This window comes from Sitophilus oryzae, unplaced genomic scaffold, assembly GCF_002938485.1.
Source record: "Sitophilus oryzae breed Bouriz unplaced genomic scaffold, Soryzae_2.0 scaffold_1499_pilon_pilon, whole genome shotgun sequence".
NCBI lineage: Eukaryota > Metazoa > Arthropoda > Insecta > Coleoptera > Curculionidae > Sitophilus > Sitophilus oryzae.
This window is the reverse complement of record NW_022146168.1, coordinates 5,201,723-5,226,094: the sequence shown is the minus strand read 5'-3', so window position 1 is coordinate 5,226,094 and position 24,372 is coordinate 5,201,723. Positions and strand designations below refer to the sequence as shown.

The 24,372-nt window shown below is 33.6% G+C and overlaps 3 protein-coding genes across 3 annotated transcripts; 1 reads left to right on the top strand and 2 right to left on the bottom strand.

Moving 5' to 3' along the window:
- The first annotated feature begins 319 nt into the window (after positions 1–319).
- LOC115877898 (probable helicase with zinc finger domain) lies at positions 320–20,357 on the top strand. The gene is made up of 9 exons (XM_030894247.1): positions 320–934; positions 1,235–1,446; positions 2,492–2,604; positions 5,357–5,766; positions 7,424–7,689; positions 8,123–8,455; positions 8,567–8,859; positions 16,376–16,602; positions 18,035–20,357. The coding sequence occupies exons 1-9, from the start codon at positions 899–901 to the stop codon at positions 20,096–20,098; spliced, it is 3,954 nt and encodes a 1,317-aa protein (XP_030750107.1). The 5' UTR covers positions 320–898; the 3' UTR covers positions 20,099–20,357.
- A 1,750-nt stretch (positions 20,358–22,107) lies between these two features.
- On the bottom strand, positions 22,108–22,953 carry LOC115877895 (uncharacterized protein C16orf52 homolog A). Its single transcript, XM_030894245.1, has 3 exons — positions 22,775–22,953; positions 22,506–22,718; positions 22,108–22,444 (listed from the first exon to the last, which is right to left on the bottom strand). The coding sequence occupies exons 1-3, from the start codon at positions 22,875–22,877 to the stop codon at positions 22,257–22,259; spliced, it is 504 nt and encodes a 167-aa protein (XP_030750105.1). The 5' UTR covers positions 22,878–22,953; the 3' UTR covers positions 22,108–22,256.
- Positions 22,954–23,458: 505 nt separating this feature from the next.
- Positions 23,459–24,188, bottom strand: LOC115877896 (thioredoxin, mitochondrial-like). The gene is made up of 3 exons (XM_030894246.1): positions 23,887–24,188; positions 23,713–23,836; positions 23,459–23,658 (listed from the first exon to the last, which is right to left on the bottom strand). Exons 1-3 carry the CDS (start codon positions 24,054–24,056, stop codon positions 23,542–23,544), a joined length of 411 nt encoding a protein of 136 aa, XP_030750106.1. The 5' UTR covers positions 24,057–24,188; the 3' UTR covers positions 23,459–23,541.
- Positions 24,189–24,372: the final 184 nt, after the last annotated feature.

The window sequence follows — 24,372 nt, the reverse complement described above, 5'->3', positions numbered from 1 at the left end:
AATGTCATCAGAACATATCATATATAAAAAAAATAAATTTTAATATTTCCTCTGTAAAATTGGTGTAAAATACTGTAATAGTTTAAAGATGAATTATCATAACATCTCCTTTTCGCTGGTAAGGCTAATCTAGGCGGAACCCAGAGAATAGGTACATTAAAGCGGAACCTATTTTCTTTATGCGTAAAACCCTATTACTGATGGTCTAAATTATATAATTTGTATGTGAATGGTTAAGATCCCACAAATAAAAAAGAAGATATGAAAGCCTAACTTCAAGGTGATCATGTTTTTTGTTTAGTTTTGACTTGACGTTTCCCGGTTGACAAATAAATTGTGATGTTCTTTTTGAGTTATTTAAAATAATTTTAATTTCTTAACATATTATTTGAACATTATGCTTCTGCATAACTTCATACGGCACGTTTTACACGTGCAAAGTGATTTTGCTTGTTCTACGGCGCACATAATGGAATTTCAAGCGGCAGAAAAGTACGTCCAAAGAGAAGATCGGAAAAAAAGTACTCTCGTAGTATTTCCAGTTTTCGAAAAATAATTCGTACCAATTTGGCCCGGTTTTACCTACCTGCCTTTTTTTGAGGTTTTCGGAGTATACCTATCGACTGTGGCTATCATAAAATATAAGAAAATGTAATTTCATTTGGATTATTAAATATTCAATTGCTGCTATAAATGTTACAGGAAATTATTTAAATGCCGGCAACTAATATTCCAGCTTAAACTTCTGCTGGATTAGTTCAGTCGTTTAAAGAGTATGTAACGCTCAACAATTAAAATATTGTACGTTCTGTTCGAGAAATATTAAGTAAAACACTTTGTGTACACGAAAATTTGTGGATTTGATTTGATTGAAGTGTTAAATACAAGAAACTATACGATGACGAATAATACTGCTCAACCTTTAACAAGCAAGGTAAGTTTTTTGCATTTTTTTTTGAAATCATTTTTCTCCAAAAAAAACTTCATATTTATATAAAAAATATCAACAAAACAATAAAATTGTTTTTCTTTTATTTCTGAACATATTCTTCACTAAATATATTGATTGGTTTATACCAGAATGCTTGATTTATTTTAGTAGATATTTGGGGATATTAAAAGAAAATAAATATTTTTTAAATAATGTTTTGAATAAAAGTTGTATTTTTTTTAAATGTAAATCTTTCTCACAAAGAAAATCTTTTTTTTATGCTAGTTCTATTAATTTTTTAAGATGGAACGGCAAATCCCTTTGATATCTTGCATCTATTGCAATGTGTCCTTTACCGACAAGATGGATTTGAGAGCCCATTGCCAGACGGAAATGCATGAAATGATGATAATGTCCGACGATGGACATGATTGGTTCTGGCGTCCTCCACCGAGAGGATTTAAATCAGATACCTACATGCTATGTCAGAATTGGAAGGAAACCGGTTCTTGCAGGTATATAATTAGAGTGTAAAATATATATTTCAAAGCTTTGCCTATACTGATGGAAATATATGTAAATTTCCAAAAAATAATGTGGGTATAAATAAATAAATAATCATTTACTGATGCAAATGCCACAATTGTGGCTAACACAAGTCAAATTTTGTTTTTTATTTATACAGTATAAGTACACAAACAAGAAATCTCAATACATTTTTACAGCATACAAATTAAGAAAAATAAACAACAACTATAACAATACTACACTTAAATTAAAACCTCTAGATGATAAGAGTATATTAACTCTTGTCTTGTGTGTGTGTATGACTTGACCATCAAATAGTTTTTTACTGTCACTAAACTGCTTTATGGGGAGCTTCCGTATTTTCTCTGATAAGCCCTTAAAAAGTTTGGGCTGTAGTAATTACTACTATCTGCTACCACCTCGTGATTTCCTAAGTCTGTGGTACCCCAGACACACCAGGTGAGATGTACTTTGTTTTGTTTTATAAAATTAGACTCATTTTGTTTAACAAATTTACAGTATGTATATGTTACAACATCATTAGTAAGTGACTTTTACAAATCTTATATTTTTGCATAGTTTCACAAAATAATGTAATTTTGCAAAATTGAGATATTTAATGATTATTACCAAACAAGATAACTTTCAAATTTAGCTTTGCATGTTTACAAATGAAATCTAAATCGTAAATAGAATTTTGTAGTAAAATTACATGTTTTTTCGTTTTAATTTTACTAATTTACTAAACACTATGGTTAATTGAAAGAATTGTGAAGACGCAACCTAATGGGTGAAGAGACTTGAGAAAGACATATACTGTCGAAACGTCGTCATAAAAATAAAATATTGAACAAAATCTAGTAACATCTTTGCAACCCCAACGACCTAAAGCCAAGAATAAAAAGAAAAAAAAGATATAAATTATTAGATATCTAGTTAAACTAGCTACTGTTTTAAACATTGCATTTACATTAAAGCTTTTTTTTGTTAAATAACTGATAATAACATAAATAATCTGTACTGTTGATGCAGATTTGGTGTGCAATGTGTTCAGGCCCACGGAGCACAAGAACTTATAGAATGGAAGGAGAGGTTTCATTACAGAGAAATGAAATTGCAAAGAGCCAGAGAAAAGGAACTTTTTGGTAAGTGTTATTATTAAACTTGGGGGAAAAAGTTATTAGTTTGAATTATTATAAAACAGGTACTTTTTCGCCGTTGTAACAGAAAATCATAGATGTAAGGTGGGCGAACCATGGAAGGCCACTGTAATGAATAAATAGTTTTTATTAGTTCGTTTACTTCATAAATGAAAGAAACGAATCTTGTTTAAAAAACTCAATGAACATACTTTGAACACAATCGTATAATTAAGAATATATTAATGGAAATTACAGTAATGAGTATTATATTGATTACAAATAAGTTGCCAATGCGTTTTGGAATTAAATTACAAAACAAAAAAATTACCTATAATGACATTCTTATGGATTTGTTCTTTGTAAGGCCAAAATGTTTCTTTAGCTAAAAAGTTGAATAATCCTTATAAATAATAATATTATAAACATAAAACATTGTTTTAACTTTCCCGGTAAGTATTTATAACTTAAAATTAAGTGTTCATGATTTGTAAATGTTTCTAGTAAGGCCCATGTACCCTAGCAGGAAAACAAACATCAAATTTTTGATTGGCCTTATAAGGAACCACCGGCTTTCATAGGTGCACTACCGATATTTTAACTGAAATCAAAGCAAAATTATTATTTTTTTTCTTTAGTACTAATTACTTTTAGTATTAATATTAAAATAATTTAATACAAATTCTTATATGACAATTCACATTAAAAAAAATAAGATAATAATAAATTATTTACATAAAAACTTACCTTTTCCTGTGCGCGCGAATTACAATTTTAACATTGACAGAATAGCGAGCACAAACAAAATAACTTTAACAAAATAGCGAGCGTCTGTTTTACTTGAGTTTAATGGGGCTTAGTGTGAGTGGAAGGAATTTGTCATCGCATGACAATAACTTAGACTTTTCTATAGTTGGATATATATGGTTAGGAGCATTGCCTTTCATGGTCCTCCCACCTTATTTTAATAGTGTGCAACAATGGTATAGGAATTAGACATGAGCAAAACTGCGATTCTCCAATCGCAATTGAAACTGCGATTGCGATTTTTAAGTCGCAGCGACTGTAACCTGCGACTGCGCTTTTAACTAGCTGTTGTACTAGCTGTGTATATATTTTAAGTTTTTTTAACATCTGTAACACATTATAGGTATTAAAACTTATATGTATATGGTGTGTAGGTATTAAAACATATTATATATGCTGCAACTGCTGTAACTACACATACCTACTCTTTTTACAGTTCTCAGTTATCTAATTCTTTATACAATTCTTAAAAAATCTAAAAGAATTATTTTTTTTTAATTGCTTACCCCTTTGTAAAAAAAAAGTTGCTTTTTCTAAATATGCAAAGGAGCCACCCTCGTTCCAATTTTTATCGGTTAACATTGAGATATGATTAAAAATATGACACGAAAAACAATAGACGCTCAAATCTATTTTTCCAAGGCATCTTAATTAAAAATTAGTGTTTTTAGCACAGCCATGACATTCTAGATTGAAATTTAAAATACGATTTTTTAAGCAAAAAATGTCAAAAGTTGCCATATTATATGCCATTCTATTCAGAGTGTCATTTTCTATCGAATAAAGTAAAAACATACCGAGGGTGTCATTTACAAGTCAAAAGTTGTAGTCATTTCCGGTGAAACGGGAAGTAGCCAAAAACAATTGTATACGTCAATCAATCCTAATTTATGCTATATTTGTATACTAACATACCAAATTTCTTTTTTTTTATCAGAAAAAAATAAAAAGGTTATAGAAGTCAACCACTCTTGAGAAACACCTGATATATTATGATCGTGGCCCTATAAAATAATACCTTCTCTATAAATAAATAATATCGGCGAGAAAATTCAGTCGCAGTTTACTATAAAATCCTTCAATAGACCCCAAAATTACATTCACAACAATATCTCAAATCGCAACTCCCAACCTAAAAATTCAACCTCGCAGATACCAGGTTATCACAGTCCTAGTTTACAAAATCACAATCGCAGCAAAATCACAAATCGCAGCAAAATCGCAAATCGCAACTATAGTAATAATTATTGCCTAAACTCGCAAATAGAAGAAATTGCAATCATCGCACTTTCCTATGAGAGCCAATCGCAGGTCGCGATTACGATTTTAAAATAGCTGCGATTGAATCGCAGTTTTCGATTTTTTGCTCATCTCTAATAGGAATTACTTAATACACTCTTTATCTTTCCAAAAAAATCCTTTATGGGTATTTCGCCACTGCACTGCAAGAAAATCTACAAAATAAAATAATTATTTTTTATAAACACTTCTGCGTTAAACCTAAACGGACGCTGCTTGTCAGAAGTTATGTTTACAGTAATACAAATTTGCCTAACAAAAACGTTCTGTTTTTTTTAACAGAACGTCAACGGTTTCTTGTAGACGTATCTGTTTTAAAAAAAGTAAAGTGTTCTCGAATAGTTGAATTTAAATATTTTAAATAGTTTTTTTCTTTATTCTTTGTATTTTTTTGCTTCCGACGACGGAAAAAGATAACTTTCCGAAACGTTAAGCATTTTTTTCTTTGTTAGGCAAATTTGTATTACTGTAAACATAACTTCTGAGAAGCAGCGTCCGTTTAGGTTTAACGCAGAAGTGTTTACAAAAAATAATTATTTTATTTTGTAGATTTTCTTGCAATGCAGTGGCGAAATACCCATAAAGGATTTTTTTGGAAAGATGAATCCGCCACATAGGTATAGACATTTTTTACACTCTTTATGTTTTGCAGGAAAATCTTACACAGAAGAACTTTTGGACAGGTGGATTCAGAGCCCCAATCCGGACGAACTAATGAAAGATCGTATCGATGACGTCGACGACCGTTGCTCTTGCCCCCTTTCAGTGACCGTCTCATCGAAGAATAGCTATCACAACTGGACGTTTTTGATCAAAACGAGAAAACCGCTGAAAGCCGTGGCTTTGCTACAGGACACCTACCGAACGCACTTCTATATATCGACGATTTTCGTGAAGAACGCCAAAGTTGAGTTGAAAAACGATCAGGAGTGGATATCGCCTCTGTGCCATCAGGAATCGTACGCTGTCGTGGAGTACCGGATAACGATAATGTTTAAGACGAACATTTTCGGAACGTTCAGGCAGACTGTGGTGTTCGATTTTTCGACCGAACCAGTTTTGGTAATTTAAAGTTTTTTAATTTTTTGAAATAACTATACAGGGTGCAAATGAGTAGTTGCGAAAAAAATTAGGTGATTGCTTTTAAAAAATAAGGGTATTTTCATAAAGGCATTTTCATATAAAATTCGAAATCAATTCTTATATAATCAATTTTCTAGTGCAACCAGTTTTTGAAATAAAATTGATATGATTTTTGTCCACCCTGTATAACCAAATAACTTTGCAGGAAGTCACATCAAAAAATTTTTATATGAATAAATTCCCGTATTTTTAAGAAGTAATAAAGTTCCTAATTTTTTTCGTATTTATTCATTAATTACTTAAATTAATTCTTATAATTTATATTGGGGTATTTACACCCTGTATAATTTTTGAAAATAATACTTCAAAGGTTGAATGAAAACATTTAAATTTTTATTTACTTTATCTAAAACAGAAATATAATTCAGAATACGGTCATAGAGATAAACAGTTCACAGATAATTTATGATTACTTAGAACTTGAATCAAAAAGAGGTATTGTTTAAATTTTTTATTTACGTTTGTATGTCTAGCAAAACCTTTTTTAATCTCTGAAAAACAATCGATTTTCAATTTTATTTATCTAACGGCACTTTTCTACTAAAGCATAGAGCTACCAAAGCAACATTGAAAGACATTTTTAGCACAAAATTTACACATTTTCTGTAAATTTACATTTATTTTTAGATTTACACTTTTTCAGTAAATTTACGCTTTTCTGTAAATTTACAGAAAACGTGTAACTTTCTGTAGATTTTACGCTTTTTTCTGTAAATTACACATTTTCTGTAAATTTGCACTTTTTCTGTATATTTACACTTTTTCTGTAAATTTTCGCTTTCTGTAAATTTAAACTTTTTCTGTAAATTTACGCTTTTCTGTAAATTTACACGTTTTCTGTAAACTGTCACTTTTTCTGTAAATTTACACTTTTTGTAGATTTTACACTTTTCTGTAAATTACAATTTTGCAGTAAGTTTACACTTTCTCTGTAAATTTACACTTTTTCTGTAAATTTACACTTTCTGTAAATTTTACACTTTTTTCTGTAAATTACACCTTTTCTGTAAATTTACACTTTTTCTGTAAATTTACACTTTCTGTAAATTTTTCACTTTTTTTCTGTAAATTTGTACTTTCTATAAATTTACAGATTTTCAGTAAATTTACAATTCACACAGAGAGACGTCGGCGTCGTCTTACAGGATAGAACATTTTGCATGCAATTTACAGAAAAAGTGTAAATTTAGAATTTACAGAAAAAATGGAAATTTATAGAAAAACTAAATTCTGCTAAAAATTTTATTTAACGTTGGTGTGGCAGCTTTACACTTTCGTATTTTCCTCTGTCTGTTTTGCTTTATTATATTTTAATTATAGCCCAGTTAAATGTTTTTTAAGAGCTCATTCAGAGTTTTATGCAAAAATTTCATAATGCGTCAGTACTATTCTTGAAAAATATACTGCATAGAATAAATGTATCAGACTTCTTTTCTCTCTCTCTCTCTCTCTTTCTCTCTCTTAAACACGTTTGAATTTCCATTAGAGTATCTCCATCATTATCTTACACATTGAAACTCAGACCACCGGTTTAGGTTAACCAGTTCTGTATACGGTTTTATTTTCATTTTTCTAGGTGAAACATTTATGCGTGGATCTGGTACCGGAATCGGAAGTGGAGAAAATCAACGAGATACGCAAAGAAATCACGCTCTCCATTGCGGAAAGGTGGACCGCTCACAATTCCGATATCGTGTCTTTCCAGTCCAGTCTGGTGAGCGGTTCTTCCAGCGAGGAATGGGAGAAGAAACTCAAGGCAATGTATCCGTGTCCTCAAGCGGATACATTTATTCTGTCTCACTCCACGATGATGGAAAGGAAATTTTCTCGAAGTGATTACAGGTAAATTTGACCCCAAATGTATAAGTTATGACAATTCATAGCAAAAATCAGCCACTGAATTCTATTTTCTTGAAGGATAACCCATATACCGGTATTTAATATGTAATCTTTCCAATTCCACCCTGTATTTCATAAATGAAACATGGTATGACAATTTGTTTGATACCGATATATATATATATATATATATATATATATATATATATATATATATATATATATATATATATATATATATATATATATATATATATATATATATATATATATATATATATATATATATATATATATTTCAAATCGCACATAAGTTTCAAAAGTAGCTAACATTGGCGAAAATCGCAATCCTTTATCTTCAGCGTTAAAGGAGATATCCACCCAATAAAGCAAAAATGAGACAGCCTGTATAACAAAAATACCGTTTTTCTTCCAGGGAGAGAATGCATGAGCTATTATTCGTGGAGGAAATGTCCAGGTACGACCTGATCGCCCAGTATAACCTCACGACGAAACTGCAGATAGCTCATAGCTACATCTTGTCGCCCAACAGCATGGCCGCCAGTACTGCAAAGTACTCGAACAACGGAGAGCTGTTCGCTTCTATAAATTTGGGAAAGGAACTATCGGAGGATACGTCTGAAGGAAGACTCATCCTGATGCAGTGTAATTCGGTGTATTTGTGCCCCACGACGGGAGCCACTGGATTGAGGAGGAAGGTTTACGAATGTCTGATAGAAGATAAAGGAAAGAATACGATTTATTTGAGGTAAGGCAGTGCCTATTATATGCCCCTCTGTTATCACGCATAAATTTTATATTGTTTTTAATTCATTTTCTATTCTTTCTAAGTTTTTAATTCTTTTTTTCTTAATTTTAGATTATCGAGCGATACTGTCAGAGAATTGAAGCTCACTCCCGATTCCGACATCGAGGTACAAATCCAGTTCCAGCTGAATCGCATTCCCTACTGCGAATGGCACTACATCCTAGACAAGATGGCCAATTTCAAGCTCATCTTTCCGGACACCTACCTGGAACCGGCCATTCCGTGGTCGCCTTCCAGACAGTGGTCCAGGAATCTGGATTCGCGGCTGAACATCAAGCAGAAAGAGGCGGTGGTGGCCATTACTACACCTTTGTGCATCCAGTTACCACCAATTCTAGTCATAGGTAAGTCTAACTCAAGTAGCATTTTTAGACACATAATCGAAACAAAATATCTGCTGAGAAACATTGCGAAACAGTTTCGTCACATAAATTGCTTTTTATTTCGAAACATTTTACAAAATATGGTTTCGCTACATAAGGTATAACAATAAAGATCTTAGTGTCACAAATTTTTCGAAACTTTTAAAAAACAAACGTGGCTCACATTTACAAAGGTTTCGTACCCGTGTTGTGCCTGAAAAGTTTCCATAATTTATTTGATATTCTGTCAAATATAAGAACATAACCTTAATTTAATTGTTTGGATTTTGTTCTGCAGTTTTCGCATTTAAGCATTCTTCAAGTTTTTCTAGTACTATAATTAAAAAAGCAGAAGGAAGGACATATGGTGAGTACAAATACAGATGTTTTTCTTATGCGATTTTATAATAATTTGTTATACACATTACAGAGATGATTTGTTTTAGGAATAAATGTATTAACAGCCACAACCCATACCCAAGAGAAATGTTAGCAGCAAACGTTTTTTTTTTCTCTTTTTTCCACAATGGAATACATGTTTTTATGTTTTAATGGGCTCTTTCACTATATTTTGGAATTAGCATAATTGAATAAAGCAATTAATTCTAGAATTTTCTGCTATCTCACTTTCGAAAAATTTGAAGTCGTTCTTAAGAAAATAAATAAAAACAAAAAAGCCCAGAATAAAAATCCGCACGTTGTTTTTAATACGTCACACCTGGCATGTTGAAAAGCGGCAACACGGCCGCGGCCGGGCCTCCATGCTGACCCACCACCACCTCCACACTTTCCAATGTGGCGGAGATAGAAGCGCTTTAGTTGGCGCGTATTATAAAACCTGTTTTATTTCCAAATAGACATTTTTCACACAAATGTCGGGTTAGATTACGTAATATTTCACTAATTTTTCATAGTTCTTCAATAAAATATTGGATATTCCCGAACAAGATGGATTTAATAATAAAATTCTGACGTATGGGGCAATTGTGATCTAAAAAAAGACTTACATCCAGGCCATTTATATTTTCAAATGTCAATGTTGTCAATATCTTTCTGTGATCTTTTTGATGTAAAAAGCTTGATTCTTCTTCCAATATTTTACTTATAGTGAGGTAAGTGTAACCAGTAGCCATAACTACATCCTCACTAGGGTAACAGAGGCTTTGGCCTTTGGCCTTTTTGAGGCATATTTAATGCAACTTCTTACCCGAGAACTGCTAGTAGGAGTGAAATTATCTCTTTTAATAGCTGTCAACCATTTTTTACGAAGCTCGACATTTTTGGGGAATATAAAAGCAGAAACCTTGGGACCCCCTCTATAATTCCCGTGACAATTTGGAACAGAGCATGTAAAAGGCATGCTACAATATAAAATGTTAATACCTACCCTTTAATATCTATCTTTTGATTATTGTAAGCAACCATTACAAAGTACTATGCAGACTGGCGGCGAAAGCTTTTTACTCATTTAGGTGTAATATCTTGATAAATACTTCTAGTTCTTACCTTAAAATAATTAATAATAGAGGAGTACGACAAGCACAAAAGTTTGAAGTTCCCTATGTGGAATGTCTGGTTTGGATTTTTATTACACTGTTATCACACTTTTCTGATCACACCATGTTCTGAATACTAAGAACTAAAGAAACGTGTTGCAGAAGCACAACAAACTAGAGATAATTAATTATTTCTGGTATGCAATCGGAACGAGAAACCACTACCGGCTTTTCAGGTTAAAGGTAAACAATTTAATAATGCGCTGCCTTCGCCGCCATATTTGCCTTGCCCATATCATGTTGATTAGCCTTGAGTAGAGGTGGTGCTGGTCAAATCAAATCGCAATGTTGCCAGTTGTTGGCTGGCGCACGAACACGGTTCTGCAATGTGATTGGTCGTATTTTTCATACGTCATCAATTGGCAGTTTAAAATTATTTCAAATTAAAGCAATTTTGAGGGCCTATAAAAAAATTATTCAATGTCATGGAACTATTTTTTTTTTAATAAATATACTGAAAATAGTCTTCTATTTCAGATTTTGGCCTTGAATTGGGTATTTTATTTTTTGTGAAAGAGCCCATTGTGTTATAATGAGTAAATAAAAATAAAAAATGTCTATACCTATGTGGCGGATTCATCTCTCCAAAAAAATCCTATATAGGTATTTCGCCACTGCACTACAAGAAAATCTACAAAATAAAATAGTTATTTTTTGTAAACACTTCTGCATTAAACCCAAACGGAAACTACTTGTCAGAAGTTATGTTTACTTCTTCTCTTTTTAAAGTGCCTTCTCCATTCAGTGAAGATCGGCAACAACCATGGCAAATTTCTCTCTATTTTTCGCTCTTCTCAGCAAAGTATGTGAGTCCAGGCCTGTCCAATCTCTGATGTTCTTCAGCCAGGAGCATTGCCGTCGTCCGGGTCCGCGCTTTCCCTCAATTTTACCCTCGATGATGAGCTGAAAGAATTCATACCTGCTAGAGATGAGCAAAACTGCGATTTTCCAATCTGCCAAACTGCGATTGTGATTTATAAATCGCTGCGACTGTAACCTGCGATTGCGATTTTGATATTTTTAAATTGGTACGCTGTAATCTGGGAAGCTCAATCCCAAAATTTCTAATAAAAAACAGAATAAATAGCGGAATAATTTTTTTTTAATAAGAAACTGTTGGGTGTTTCGATGCTATGTGCCTTTTAAAATTTGTAGTGCGTGTTTTTTATGATATTTTTGTTGCACACATATTGCACTTAAAATTTTCATCAATTACCTACCAAAAAAATCCACAAATAACTTAGTTTCTTTTTTTTAAACATTTTTTGATTAGAACAGACCGAATAAATTTAAAAGGGAAATTAAAAATACATAAAATGTTCAAAATATTCGAATGTGCTTTTAGAAAGTAGGTATACTAACGAAAATTTATTATAAAAAGGTTGCCGCCAACCTTAATTCAGATAACTAGAAAAAAACTGTTTATTTTATCTTGTTTTCTTTTAAAAACATTTTCTTTATATGTAACTCAAAAGAAGCCGACGCCGACGGCTTTGATACGGCCCGTCCAGTTCAAGTGCAAACTTTCGTACTTTTAGATAAATAAAAGGACAATATCACATTTTATTATATTTACAATTTCTCTAAAATGAAAAAACTGATTGTAAAGGATGTATTTAAATTAACATAGCAGCCGATCCACAACTGTTAGTATATTCAGAAAATTATATTATATTATGGATTGTTATAAAAATGTTTATAATAATATTATATATAACAAAATATAATAAATAAAAAGGGCTGTTTCTTTTCCGTGCTCTATATCTTCTAGTAAATAAAGGATAAAAATAGATAATTTTTTATAATTTGAATCAATCACATTTTACCTGAATCATTACCTGGGAGCAACTGTAACTATAATTAGTCATAACCGAAAACAAGAATTTTTTAACCTTCTCAATCCATAATTATATTATAAATCTGAAACTATTATCAAAATTTAAAACTAATAAATTATATATATTATGCGGTATATAAACATATAATAAGCCTATTTTCCATCGCTTCATAAAAATTACGGGGCCCTGATTGCGAATGTGATTTTGCGATCTAGTCTAGGCCGATGTGTTGGGTTGGGAGCTGCGAACGAAAATCGCAATCGCCGCTCTTCGTTGGCGTGCCCACTCCCGATGCCGCGCCGGTGCCAACGAAAATCGCAATCGCAATGCTGGGATGAGCTGCGATTTTCGTTCAGCTCCTCGTTCGCCTGTCCACTGCCGTGTTGAAGACGCGCCGCCGCCGGCAGGGCGTACGAGAATCGCAATATTGCGATTTTCGTTCGCAGCTCATCGTTCGGCTTCTCAGTGCCGTGTCGATGCAACGCCGGTGCGAACGAAAATCGCAATGCTGTGATTTTCGTTCGCAGCTCTTCGTTCGCGTGCCCACTGCGATTGCAAATCGCAACTGGTGTAATATTGGTTGCCTAAAAATCCAAAATCGGCAGATATATGTTTCAATCGCAAGTCGCAGTTTGCTATGGAAAGGAATCACAGGTTGCGATTGCGAATTTACAATCGCTGCGATTAAATCGCAGTTTGCGATTTTCTGCTCATCTCTAATACCTGCTATGTCTCATGATATGGCCCAAATAGGCTGCTTTCCTCTTTTTTATTATGTCGAGGAGTTCTCGGTCCTTGTTCATTTGGTTTAGAACTCGTTCATTCGAGACACGGTCAGTCCATGGTATTCTCAGCATCCTGCGATATACCCACATCTCAAATGCTTCCAACTTATTCATTGGGCTTACTTTGAGTGTCCACGACTCAACCCCGTAGAGAAGTGTGGAAAGTACGTAGCACTTGACGAAGTTGTCTTTTATATGGATGTTGAGACGTTTATCGCACAGTAGGTTCCGCAATTTTAGGAAGTTTGATCTAGCCATCTCAATTCGAGCTCTGATCTCAATGTCTGGGTTTAGGTCTTCACTAATCCAACTGCCCAAATATCTAAACTTTGAGACTCTTGCTATTGGTGTCCCACCTACGACTACCTCCGTTGCCTGTCTTGCATCTCTATTTATCACCATGACTTTTGTTTTGTTTGTATTTATCCTGAGACCCATTGAGTCGCCCACCGAGGACAGTCTATCAAGAAGTCTTTGCAGGCCCTCAGTGGTGTCTGCAATAACGACGGTATCATCAGCATATCTCATGTTGTTAATCAGCCTGCCATTCACTTTTATGCCGTCTTCTGATCCCTCAAGCGCATTTCGAAATATTAGTTCGGAGTACATAGTGAAGAGCATAGGGCTCAATACGCATCCTTGCCTAACTCCACGCTTGATAGGTATTGCTGTTGTTTCAGTGTCCTGTAGTTTTACTGTCGCTACTTGTTGCTCGTATAGCTTTTGGATAATTTTCAGATCTTGGGTATCCAGGCCTCTTCTTTCAAGGATGCTCAGCAATTCATTGTGGTTGACGCAGTCGAATGCCTTCGTGTAGTCTATGAAGCATAGGTGTACCTCCTTTCATTGATCTCTGCGCTTCTGCAAAAGCACCGATAGCGCAAACAGGGCTTCTCTCGTCCCCAGTCCCTCGCGAAATCCCATTTGCTGTTCACTTATGTCTAGCTCACATTTTCTTCGGATTCGATTATGCAGTTATGTTTACAGTTATACAAATTTGCCTAACAAAGAAAAAAAAGCTTAACGTTTCAGAAAGTCTATCTCTTTCCGTCGTCGGAAAAAAAAATACAAAGACTAAAGAAAAAAAAAACTATTTAAAATATTTAAATTCAAACTATTATTAGAACGCTTTAGTTTTTTTTAAAGCAGATACGTCTACAAGAAACCGTTGACGTTCTGTTAAAATGACATTATATCCAAGTTAAACTTCAAGATTAACAATTACTACCTGATAACAATTACTTAATAAGGTAAAACCAAAAAGCCCAAACTTTCTGTATGATTATTTTTAAATTTTACGTATGTTATGTTTATTTATGTTATGTTCTTTAAAATCAAAGAAGCGTAACATCTACAGATGCATAAGCAATACATTTATTTTTATTAGATTGTATTAAAAAAACCTCTTTTATTTTTCTTTTAGAGGCTATCGCTTCTTTCATTATAATTTTGGCGTTATCAAAATCTACTCTGTGCCCTGTGTCCCATGAATGACAAATCTTAGATTTGTGAAAATCTCCCTTTCTTAAATAATCTTTATGTTCTTTAATTCTAACATTTAAGGGTCTAGATGTTTCACCAATGTAAAATTTATCGCATTCACATGTCACATGGTATTTCGTATATTACATTTTTTGTTTGTTGTTCTGTATTCATTGGTTTAGTATGTGATAAAATAGATCTAAGTGTATTTTGTATTTTGAAAGATGTTCGTGTGTTATATTGCTTTCCTATCCTTCTAATTTTTTCCGAAAGACCTAGTATGTATAGAATTTTAAGTTGTATATATTGGGTATTGTTATCATTAAATAAAAATGTTTTAATTATTTTGACCAGAAGTTTTGATTGGCGTTGTTGACAGGTGACTAGTTCGAAATTTCTACACAGATAGCGCTAAATCGAAACATTTTGGAAACAAGGTTTCCATTTATTGTCGATTCATTTTCGAAACACGAATTCTTTTTAGACACAAATATGATATAATGTAGATGGTTTGTGTGGGACTCCATGTCATTTTTTATAAAATAATGAATTAAAATTCCGCCATGTTGTCTAGTTATAGCGTTTTTAACTAAAATTATACTTTTTATCGGCTGTTAGGTTAGGTTATGTTAGCTTTTAAACTCATAAGAACGCATTACAAATTACAACATTCTACTTACATTAATTTATATATTTTGATTTTCAGAACCATGATATAGAAATATAAATCTATATTTCAACAAAATATTCTGTAGCAACAAATAGTAATATTAACAACAATATTAGCAACAAATAATAATATAATATTAAAAATCTGAAAGTACATTATTATATTAAACGATGAATTTGCTTTTACCAGACATTTTTTGCGAGAGCAAACCTAAAAACAAAGTTCTTAAGACAAAAAAATTATGGCGGAGGTCGACATTGTTGATTGTTTTCGTTTTGAAATCCAGACACAGACATAAACTATTTTAGTTTGGTATTTTATTTCTTCACATTTAGAAACAGTGACTGCTGAGCACAGGAACATCTTGAACACAAATTGCAATTGTTTCGCAACATTTTCTCTAAAATTTTTGATTCGGCATCGAAACATTTCAGGAAACGGCTAGTGGCGCCATATTGGAAACGCACGTAATAAAGCCATATAAAATATACAGGTTTTGAAAATGTTTCCTATTTGTGCCATACCGTTTCTCCATTTTGTGTCAAGAAACAGACACGATTATTAGAAACATTACCTAAAATGTGTCCAAAAATGCTACTTGGGAAGTTATTTTAAGTAAGCCAGACTCATTTTAAGTAAATCTTAAGTAAGTCTAAGTCATTTTGTAGGTGAGGTTATAATAAGTTGAAGCTTTAGAAAACATATAATGTATTTGAGGAAACAGAAGAAATATGGCTTTAAATATAACCATTCACATCATATTATTTAGACTCCTCATATAAAGCAAAATTATTCATAATATCAATAGGTAGTTTATTAACGTAGTTTTCATGTAGTTAATGATCGGGAAAAGACGTAGTTTTTGAAGAAAAACTACACGTAGTTAATCAGGTAAACTACGTCATAATTAACTACTTCCGAACCCTGCATATAAAATATACAGGTTTTGAAAATGTTTCCTATTTGTGCCATACCGTTTCTCCATTTTGTGTCAAGAAACAGACACGATTATTAGAAACATTACCTAAAATGTGTCCAAAAATGCTACTTGGGAAGTTATTTTAAGTAAGCCAGACTCATTTTAAGTAAATCTTAAGTAAGTCTAAGTCATTTTGTGTTTAGTTAGAAATAATAATGATTTTTTATTGTCCTTTTCTTATTATTTAGGTCCATTTGGGACAGGAAAAACCTTTACACTGGCACAAGCCATACGCAATCTGATCAAAGACTCTTCGAACAGGATTTTGTTGTGCACACATTCAAACAGTGCAGCTGACCTGTACATCAAGGATTATTTGGACAAGTGGGTACAAGAAGGGGAGGAAAACGCCAGACCTTTGAGGATTTACTACCAGAAGAGATGGGTGGCGACAGTTAACAGTGTTGTGCAGAAGGTAAGTCTAAAAAGTGTTTTTTCTTATAATAAATGAGATGTTCTGGCATACAGAGAATGTACATACAGAAAACGACGTTATATTTATCCTGCTACTGAAAAAATAGAAAGGAAAGATTATACAAAAGACACTTGGCGAGCCGGCGATAGTGTTTCAATATGGCGGACTTGACATCCGGTTGATAAGTGACGTTCGATTTTTTGACTGATAAAAGTAAGGTACACACAGTAATTGGCTTGATTTGTTTGTATTACATGGATTAATAAAATTACAGTAAATAAATGTTTATAAAAGTTGGAATTTGATGAAATAAAAATATTTCAAATGAAAATAAACCAATCGTTATAAATATTTAATAATAAAAATACACCGGCGTTCTAAGAAGTTAATAAATTATCATTTTTTATTACTGAAATATTGAAAAAAGTTTGTTTCTTAAGCGTGCCAATAACAAAAGTAAAATTGACATATGTCATGTCACAACTGTGATGGCGGTGAATTACTAGAGTTTTGAACAATTTTTTCTATTTTATTTTTTTCGATATTTTATCACCTAACCCCACTTTTCGCATATATAAGGAGAATTTTCGTAGTTTAACCGCCACGACAGTTGACGCATGTCATTTGCCAATATTATTTATTTTGTTATTGGGCATAACTGAAGTAATTCCACATAACATTTTTTTCAATAACTCAATAATACCGTATGACCAAAAAAAATACGGTGTCCAGTTGGCTTAGAAATGACAATCGGTGACATTCCGCATATAACATTCCACATGGTTTGTGACAAACTTTTTGGCACACTCTGTATACATTACAAAAATGTAGCGAGACTCGGTCTCAGTTTGTACTCTAGGAGAAGATATTTTTATTTTACATAACATATGATTCATAAAATATTTTTTAGACGTACTGTATACCTACCGATTTGGTCATATAAGAAGTGTGGTTTGGATTTTAACGTGTAAGACAGAGAATAATATAAATGACCAGTTGACAGACAGAGAGACAAAATCAAAAGCGGCATCCAGTGTTGCCGGTTTTTACGTTTGTAGGAAAATTTGTGTAGAAAAAAACAATTTTAAAAACTTTCATCTATACTATACTACTGAAATGAAGATAATATATCTAAGTTAAATGTAATTTATTACATCTGTAGTAAAATAAAACTAATTGTGAAAAATAAGGTTCCAACCCTAGATGCAACATTTTCCATAAACGCCTACTTGTGCGGTTTGAACTTTTGATGCAAAATCCGGCAATACCGCATAGAAGAAATGGATCAACCCAACTTTTATCTCTTTTTAATACATTTGATTTTCCATTAAGTTGCCTACATCACTGTCTTACATGTTAAAATCCAGACCACACTCCTAAAATGATCAAATCGGTATACTATTATTTAATTAACTATGGCGCATTGTTTCAGTATTGCCTGATAGAAGTGAAAAACGGTATCCGATCGTTTTGCATTCCAACATTAGAAGACATCATGAAACACCGCATAATCGTCGTCACTTTCTCCACGTCCGTGTACCTGTCAGCCATGGGTCTCCCCTCCGGCTTCTTCACGCACATCCTCCTCGACGAGGCCGCCCAGGCCATCGAATGCGAAACCGTCACCCCCCTGGCCATCGCCAACGAGCACACGCGCCTCGTGCTCGCCGGAGACCACATGCAACTCGGGCCCGAAATCGTCTCAAACTTTGCCAAAGAACGAAACCTACACATATCGCTACTGGAACGGTTATATGACCACTATCCCAACCAGTTCCCATGTAAAATCCTGCTTTGCGAGAATTATCGGGCTCACGAAAGCATCATTCAGTTTACGTCCGAGTCGTTCTACGATCAGAAGCTGGTGTCTAGCAGTAAACAGCCGAAGCACTCGAAGTATTTTCCTTTGAGTTTCTTTACTACGAGGGGCGAGGATGTTCAGGATAAGAACTCAACGGCGTTTTACAATAATTCCGAAGTATACGAAGTTGTGGAGAGGGTGGCGGAACTGAAAAGAACGTGGCCGGAAGAGTGGGGGAAGTACACGGACCAGTCCATTGGCGTGGTGACGCCGTACGCCGATCAGGTGTTTCGGATACGGGCGGAACTGCGAAAACGACGAATAGATAACGTTTGCGTCGAACGCGTTTTGAACATACAGGGAAAACAGTTTCGAGCTATCATACTCTCGACGGTACGGACGAGGAAAACGTGTACGAACGACGCATCGTCCGAAGACCTAGATTACGGATTCCTATCGAATTCCAAACTCCTCAATACCGCCATTACTCGAGCTCAAAGTTTGGTGGCGGTGGTCGGCGATCCCATAGCGCTTTGTTCGCTCGGGCGGTGTAGTAAAGTATGGGAGAGGTTCATACAGATTTGTAACGAGAACGATAGTCTTTTCGGGATCACCTGGACCCAGTTGAAGCTTCAACTCGACTCGATCGAACTGAAGAAGATCTACACGCTAAACCCTCTCGCGCCGGAATTTATTCCTCGGAGCTACATTGCTCAGCCGATCGTAAATAATATCGCGCCTCCGACAATTCCATTGAAGGAAGTGCTGCCGCCGCCGGGAGGAATAGTAACGCCGCACGTGGTTCCGCCTTTCGGGATACCCTTTCCGCAGCTCATTTATCCCCCTCCTCAACCCAGACCGTTTCTTTTCAACCCTCTACCGGCGGGAATCGTACCACCACACGGATTTTCGCAAACGGTGAGGGTAGTGACGGCGCCTGCGCCGGCACCTGTACACAGACCGGCGCCGATACAGCCGCAGCCCTTGCCTAAAACGATCCATCCCCATCAGGTGGGGCTGGTTATATCAAAAACGTCGCCTCCGTTACCCAAACCTGTCATCCCTCCTTCCAGCAACAAACTTATTCAGTTTATGAATAACGTACACTTTCCCGAAGCCTCAGTTCTGAACGATTGCATAAACTTGCTCCCTCAAAACATGTCGTTGGCGGATATGCTGCTACAACCTCCCAGTCTACAGGAAAGGTGGTATAATTACCTCAAGGAAAGCACGGGAGAAGAGGCAGCGGAAAAATTCAAGTACCTCCTACATACAACAAACCAGAAAGGATCCAAGGTTCAGGATCGGTTAATATTTGATTGCGCCACACCTCAGTCGTGTGATTCGCCAACTTTCAACTGGTATGACAGCCCGAATAACCAGATTAACATCAACAAGTCGGTCTATATTCAGAGCGAGCACGTAAACGGTCAAGGTATAGCGCAGAACGGATTTCACAAACCACAGATTAACGAAGAGAGTAGGAAGAGTATAGTGGATTCGATGTTGGAACTGGACGAGATCGACTTGCAGAGGCACATCAATCGGGAGTTTGCGAATTTGAGCTTGAGGAACGGCGTCAACGAAGAAGAGGAGTTGTACAGGGCGTTCGAAAAGAGTTCCATCAAAGCGAGTTTGGGACTAAACGGAACTGCTGGTGTGGGTGTTCCGAGGTTCTACAAATATTTCCATTAGAAATGAGAAAAGGAAAGATCTGAAAAAAATCAAGTACAAAGAATATTTATCTCTCGAAATTACAGCCAGTAAAGTATAATATACAGGATGGCCCAGTGTTTCGAAAATGAAGTTCCATGCAAGTTATGTTGTTTGGGATATTTACTTAATACAGGGTGTTTCAAAAAACATGTGCCATCTCGCGTGGGGAGATCCCCCATATAAAAATAAGATCTATTTTTCATATAAACATAGGTCCGATTCTGCTTTGTTTCGTAGCTACAGGGTGTTAGTCTTAATATTTTTTCGATTTATTATAGTTTTCTTTTAAGTACTTTTAGCGTTTCAAATGAAATTTTGAGGGTAAAAGTTGCTATAAATGCGATATATTTTAAAGCTAAAAAAGTGTCGACATATTCACCAGGGAGGTGCGTATGGGTTATCACTGGAATATTTTTCTAAAAAAGGCATGCACGCCACTGACTTTTTTTCTTTTGTTAGCGAAATAGTGTGAGCAGTTTAATGCCGATTAAAAGTTGTTTATTGATATTTTGTCGATTTCGGCCTCCTTGATGAGATAAACGCAATTTTATTAATTTGCCTTGAACCAATGATATTAAATTTTTTTAAAGCAACCTTTAAAAAAATTTAATATCATTAACTTGCGAAAGTTTTAAATAAGTACTCATCGATTCCTCATTTAAAAATATGAAAAAAAGTTCCTATAATATGGAAATGCATCGTTTTAGAGTTACATGATGTTAAGACTTTAAAATTAGGTTTTTTGTATTTATCTTAAATATAATTATTTTTTATTTGAAATTGCTGTAGGTTGGATTAATACTAATAATAATAATAATATTTAATAATAAATTAGGTAAAATATATAATTTATTAATTTTAATTTTACTAATTGTGATTATAAAATTGCGTTTATCTCGTCAAGGATTGCCGAATTCGACAAAATATCAAGAGATAACTTTTAATTGGCATTAAACGGCCTGCACAATTTTAATATCAAAAGCAAAAAAGTCAGTGGTGCACGTTTTTTTTTTAAATATCCCATTGATAACCCATATGCACGTCCCTGATGAATTTATCGACACTTTTTTAGCATTAAAATATATCTTAAAGTAACTTTTGCCCTCAAAATTTCATTCGAATCACTAAAAGTACTTGGAAGAAAATTATAATAAATCGAAAGATTATTAAGGCTTTAACACCCTGTAGCTATGTAACAAAACAGAATCGGACACATTTAGAAAATATGTTCATCGTTTTCAAAACAAATGAAATTCTACTCTAACTAGGGTTCCCAACTTGAGCATCGGCCATTCCGGGACAATTATTTTTAAGTTTTTAAATAATTAAAACAAAACATTAAATATTAAAAATTCAAATATATTATATGTAAATGTGATTTTTTTGGTCCCGGCCAAGGCAAAATTTTCGTCGGGACAAACTTTCTGATTCCTGGTTAATCCCGGTTAAACCGGGACGGTTGGGAACCCTAACTCTAACCCTTGAGATAATCTATAAAAATTGTTTTAAATTTTGTTCTGCTATCATCTGAATATTTTAAAAAGTTGTAGTGAAAATCCCAAGTATCAAAACATGGTAAAATGCTACTTTGAAACACTAGATCATCCTGAATTCATCCTAGTTTTTCTTGAATATCTAAAAAAAGTATTATATGGATCTTGATGTTTTAAATTTTTGTTTATATTTAAAACTGAATAGGCTATTAGATGTATGTAGCTGTTAAATATCTAACAAGTATTATAACATAGTATATTTATGTTTCACATAAAACTGTAGTCATTTTAAATTGTATATTACAAACCTGTTATCTTTTGTAAATAGTTATATATAATTCTTGTTTTAGGTGTGGATGTTGTCTAGCTATTGTAGATTACACCTCTTAGGTCGTTTTTTACTTTGTTTTTATAATATATATACACTCTTAATGAAGAATTTATATACTACATGTACTTATATGTATTATTTAAAGCTAGTAATTAAAAGAAATATTACCTACTTATATTCTGTATTTTTTTAAAACACCTTTAAACTTAACATAAAAAATATGTTTATACTAAAATAATTTTGAGCACTATATAAAATATTCGAATCTGTAAATAAAATTTCAATACTGATCAATGTTTAAAAAGAAACACAGTTAAAAATGTGGGAGACAAACTTTTCCGGCGAAAAGTTCTGATATTACAGTAATCCACAAAGCTCCAACAAATAAAATGTACGAGATTCCTACTTGATGACTGTTTGGAAGTTGATATGGTTGTCCACCGATTTCATCTACGTGAAATCCCATTGGAAATATTACAGCGGCCAAGCAAAATAAAACCACTGCAAATAATTTTTGTTTGAGAGTTTTAAATTCTTATCTAAATAAGTAGTTTATACTTACTAGCTGTAAACCCTACCCATCTTGCATATGGGACAACATTTCTATCCCAATGTGACGAAGCAAGTAGTATAATGGTAGTCGTAATACATATACAGCCAACAAAAATACAAACTAATGCTAATAGCCATTCGGGTTGTAGATCGGGGGTAAAACAAACTTGTGGTCGATTGTAGAGAGTCATACAGGTCCACATTAAACCTAGCCTAGTGTCTCCTAAAGTTATTTACATTGTAAGGAGTAAGTGTAGTAAGAGTATTTTTTTAACTTACCACCGACATCTGTAACAATCCAATCTGGTCTGGCTAAACTTACTATTGCAAATATATCAGCCGTCATAAATAACGTTCCAGATATTAATGTTAGTTTATCCATTTCATTAATAAATAAATTTAATATTTGGAAATTGTTTTGATACTAACCAGAATCAGCTGATTTTGACTTTGACATATTTGTCTTCTCTTCTGAACAAATGGCGGCGATTCATCTTTTTTTCTTATCATAGAAAGTAAATTTACACAAGGTCGGCCTTGTGGTCGAAATGATTGCGCCGCATTCTAGTAGACGCAAGGTCGCCGGTTCGATTCCGGCCTCGGACATGGGTGTTAAATGTGTGTGTGAGTCTGTATTTGTCCAATTTTAAACGCTAATTAAATATTAAGAAATAAGCTGGCTGAATGTCGTAATAGATAAGTGGCCAAAAAAAAAAAAAAAAAAAAAAAAAAAAAAATTTACACAAGGATGATTTATCATATATAAAAACATTTGTTACGTAACAATTATCACTCTATGTCCTCTTGATGTTTTTATGATCTGCAATTTTTAAAAATTCAAAATCACGATTTTGAATTTTAAATTACCATTTTCCAAACTACATCTTCGGCTGCTTGAAAAGAAATGCGAGCTTTTGAATGTTCATGTTTTAAATATTTGACAAAAAAAAGTGGCGAAAAAGCTATTTTAAGATCTGTAAAAACTTGTTTTATTCAGTTAATGAATATAATAAAAGAAAATTATAAATTTACATTGTCTGAATTACTTATTTCTTCAAAATATTATCAATCCACAAATTCAGTTTGTCTTCATCTTGTAGTCCCACTAATCTTTCTTTAACTTTTCCATTTTGGAAAACCACTAGAGCTGGAATTGTGCTTACCTAAAAGCAAGTAAGCATTTATAAAAAATCTAGTTTGATATCTAAACAACAAACTTCATATTTAGCGGCTAGTTCGCCCAGATCGTCAATATCAACTTTAGCAACAGAAATGTCGCCTTTGCGTTGGGCAATTACATTTTCTAATCGAGGTTCCAAAGCTTTGCAGGGTCCACACCACCTAGAATAAGCTCCGTTAGAAGCGTTTTTATCTAATTACGTAAAATATACGTCGCAAAAAAGTCGACAATGACCGGTTCTTTGCTGTTTTCAACTTTATCAATAAAATCCTTGTCATCTTGTACTTTAAAAGAACCTGATTTCAATTGTGTAGTGGCCAAAGTTCTTCTTCCCAAAGCACCAAATTGTCTTGACAAACTGCGGGTTATTAAAGTATTCATTTTAAAACAACACACAAATTTTGTGACTATATTTGACTAGAAATAGTCGGTATTTAGAAAAATTATGACATTTATTTGACCATCACACACATGATAAGTTTCGCAACGATCGGATGAATATCGTATTTTTCATTTCATCTCACTGTCTTTTACTATTTTAAGTGCTGGAAAAAGATAAACAATAAACATCAATGATTATGATAGAACCAAGATAGAACATATGATGTGTTGTTTGATATGAATGTGAATATGAATATTTTTATATATGACACTTGTACATGCAAAACATAAAGGATCTGAGCAAGCCGAGTCATAG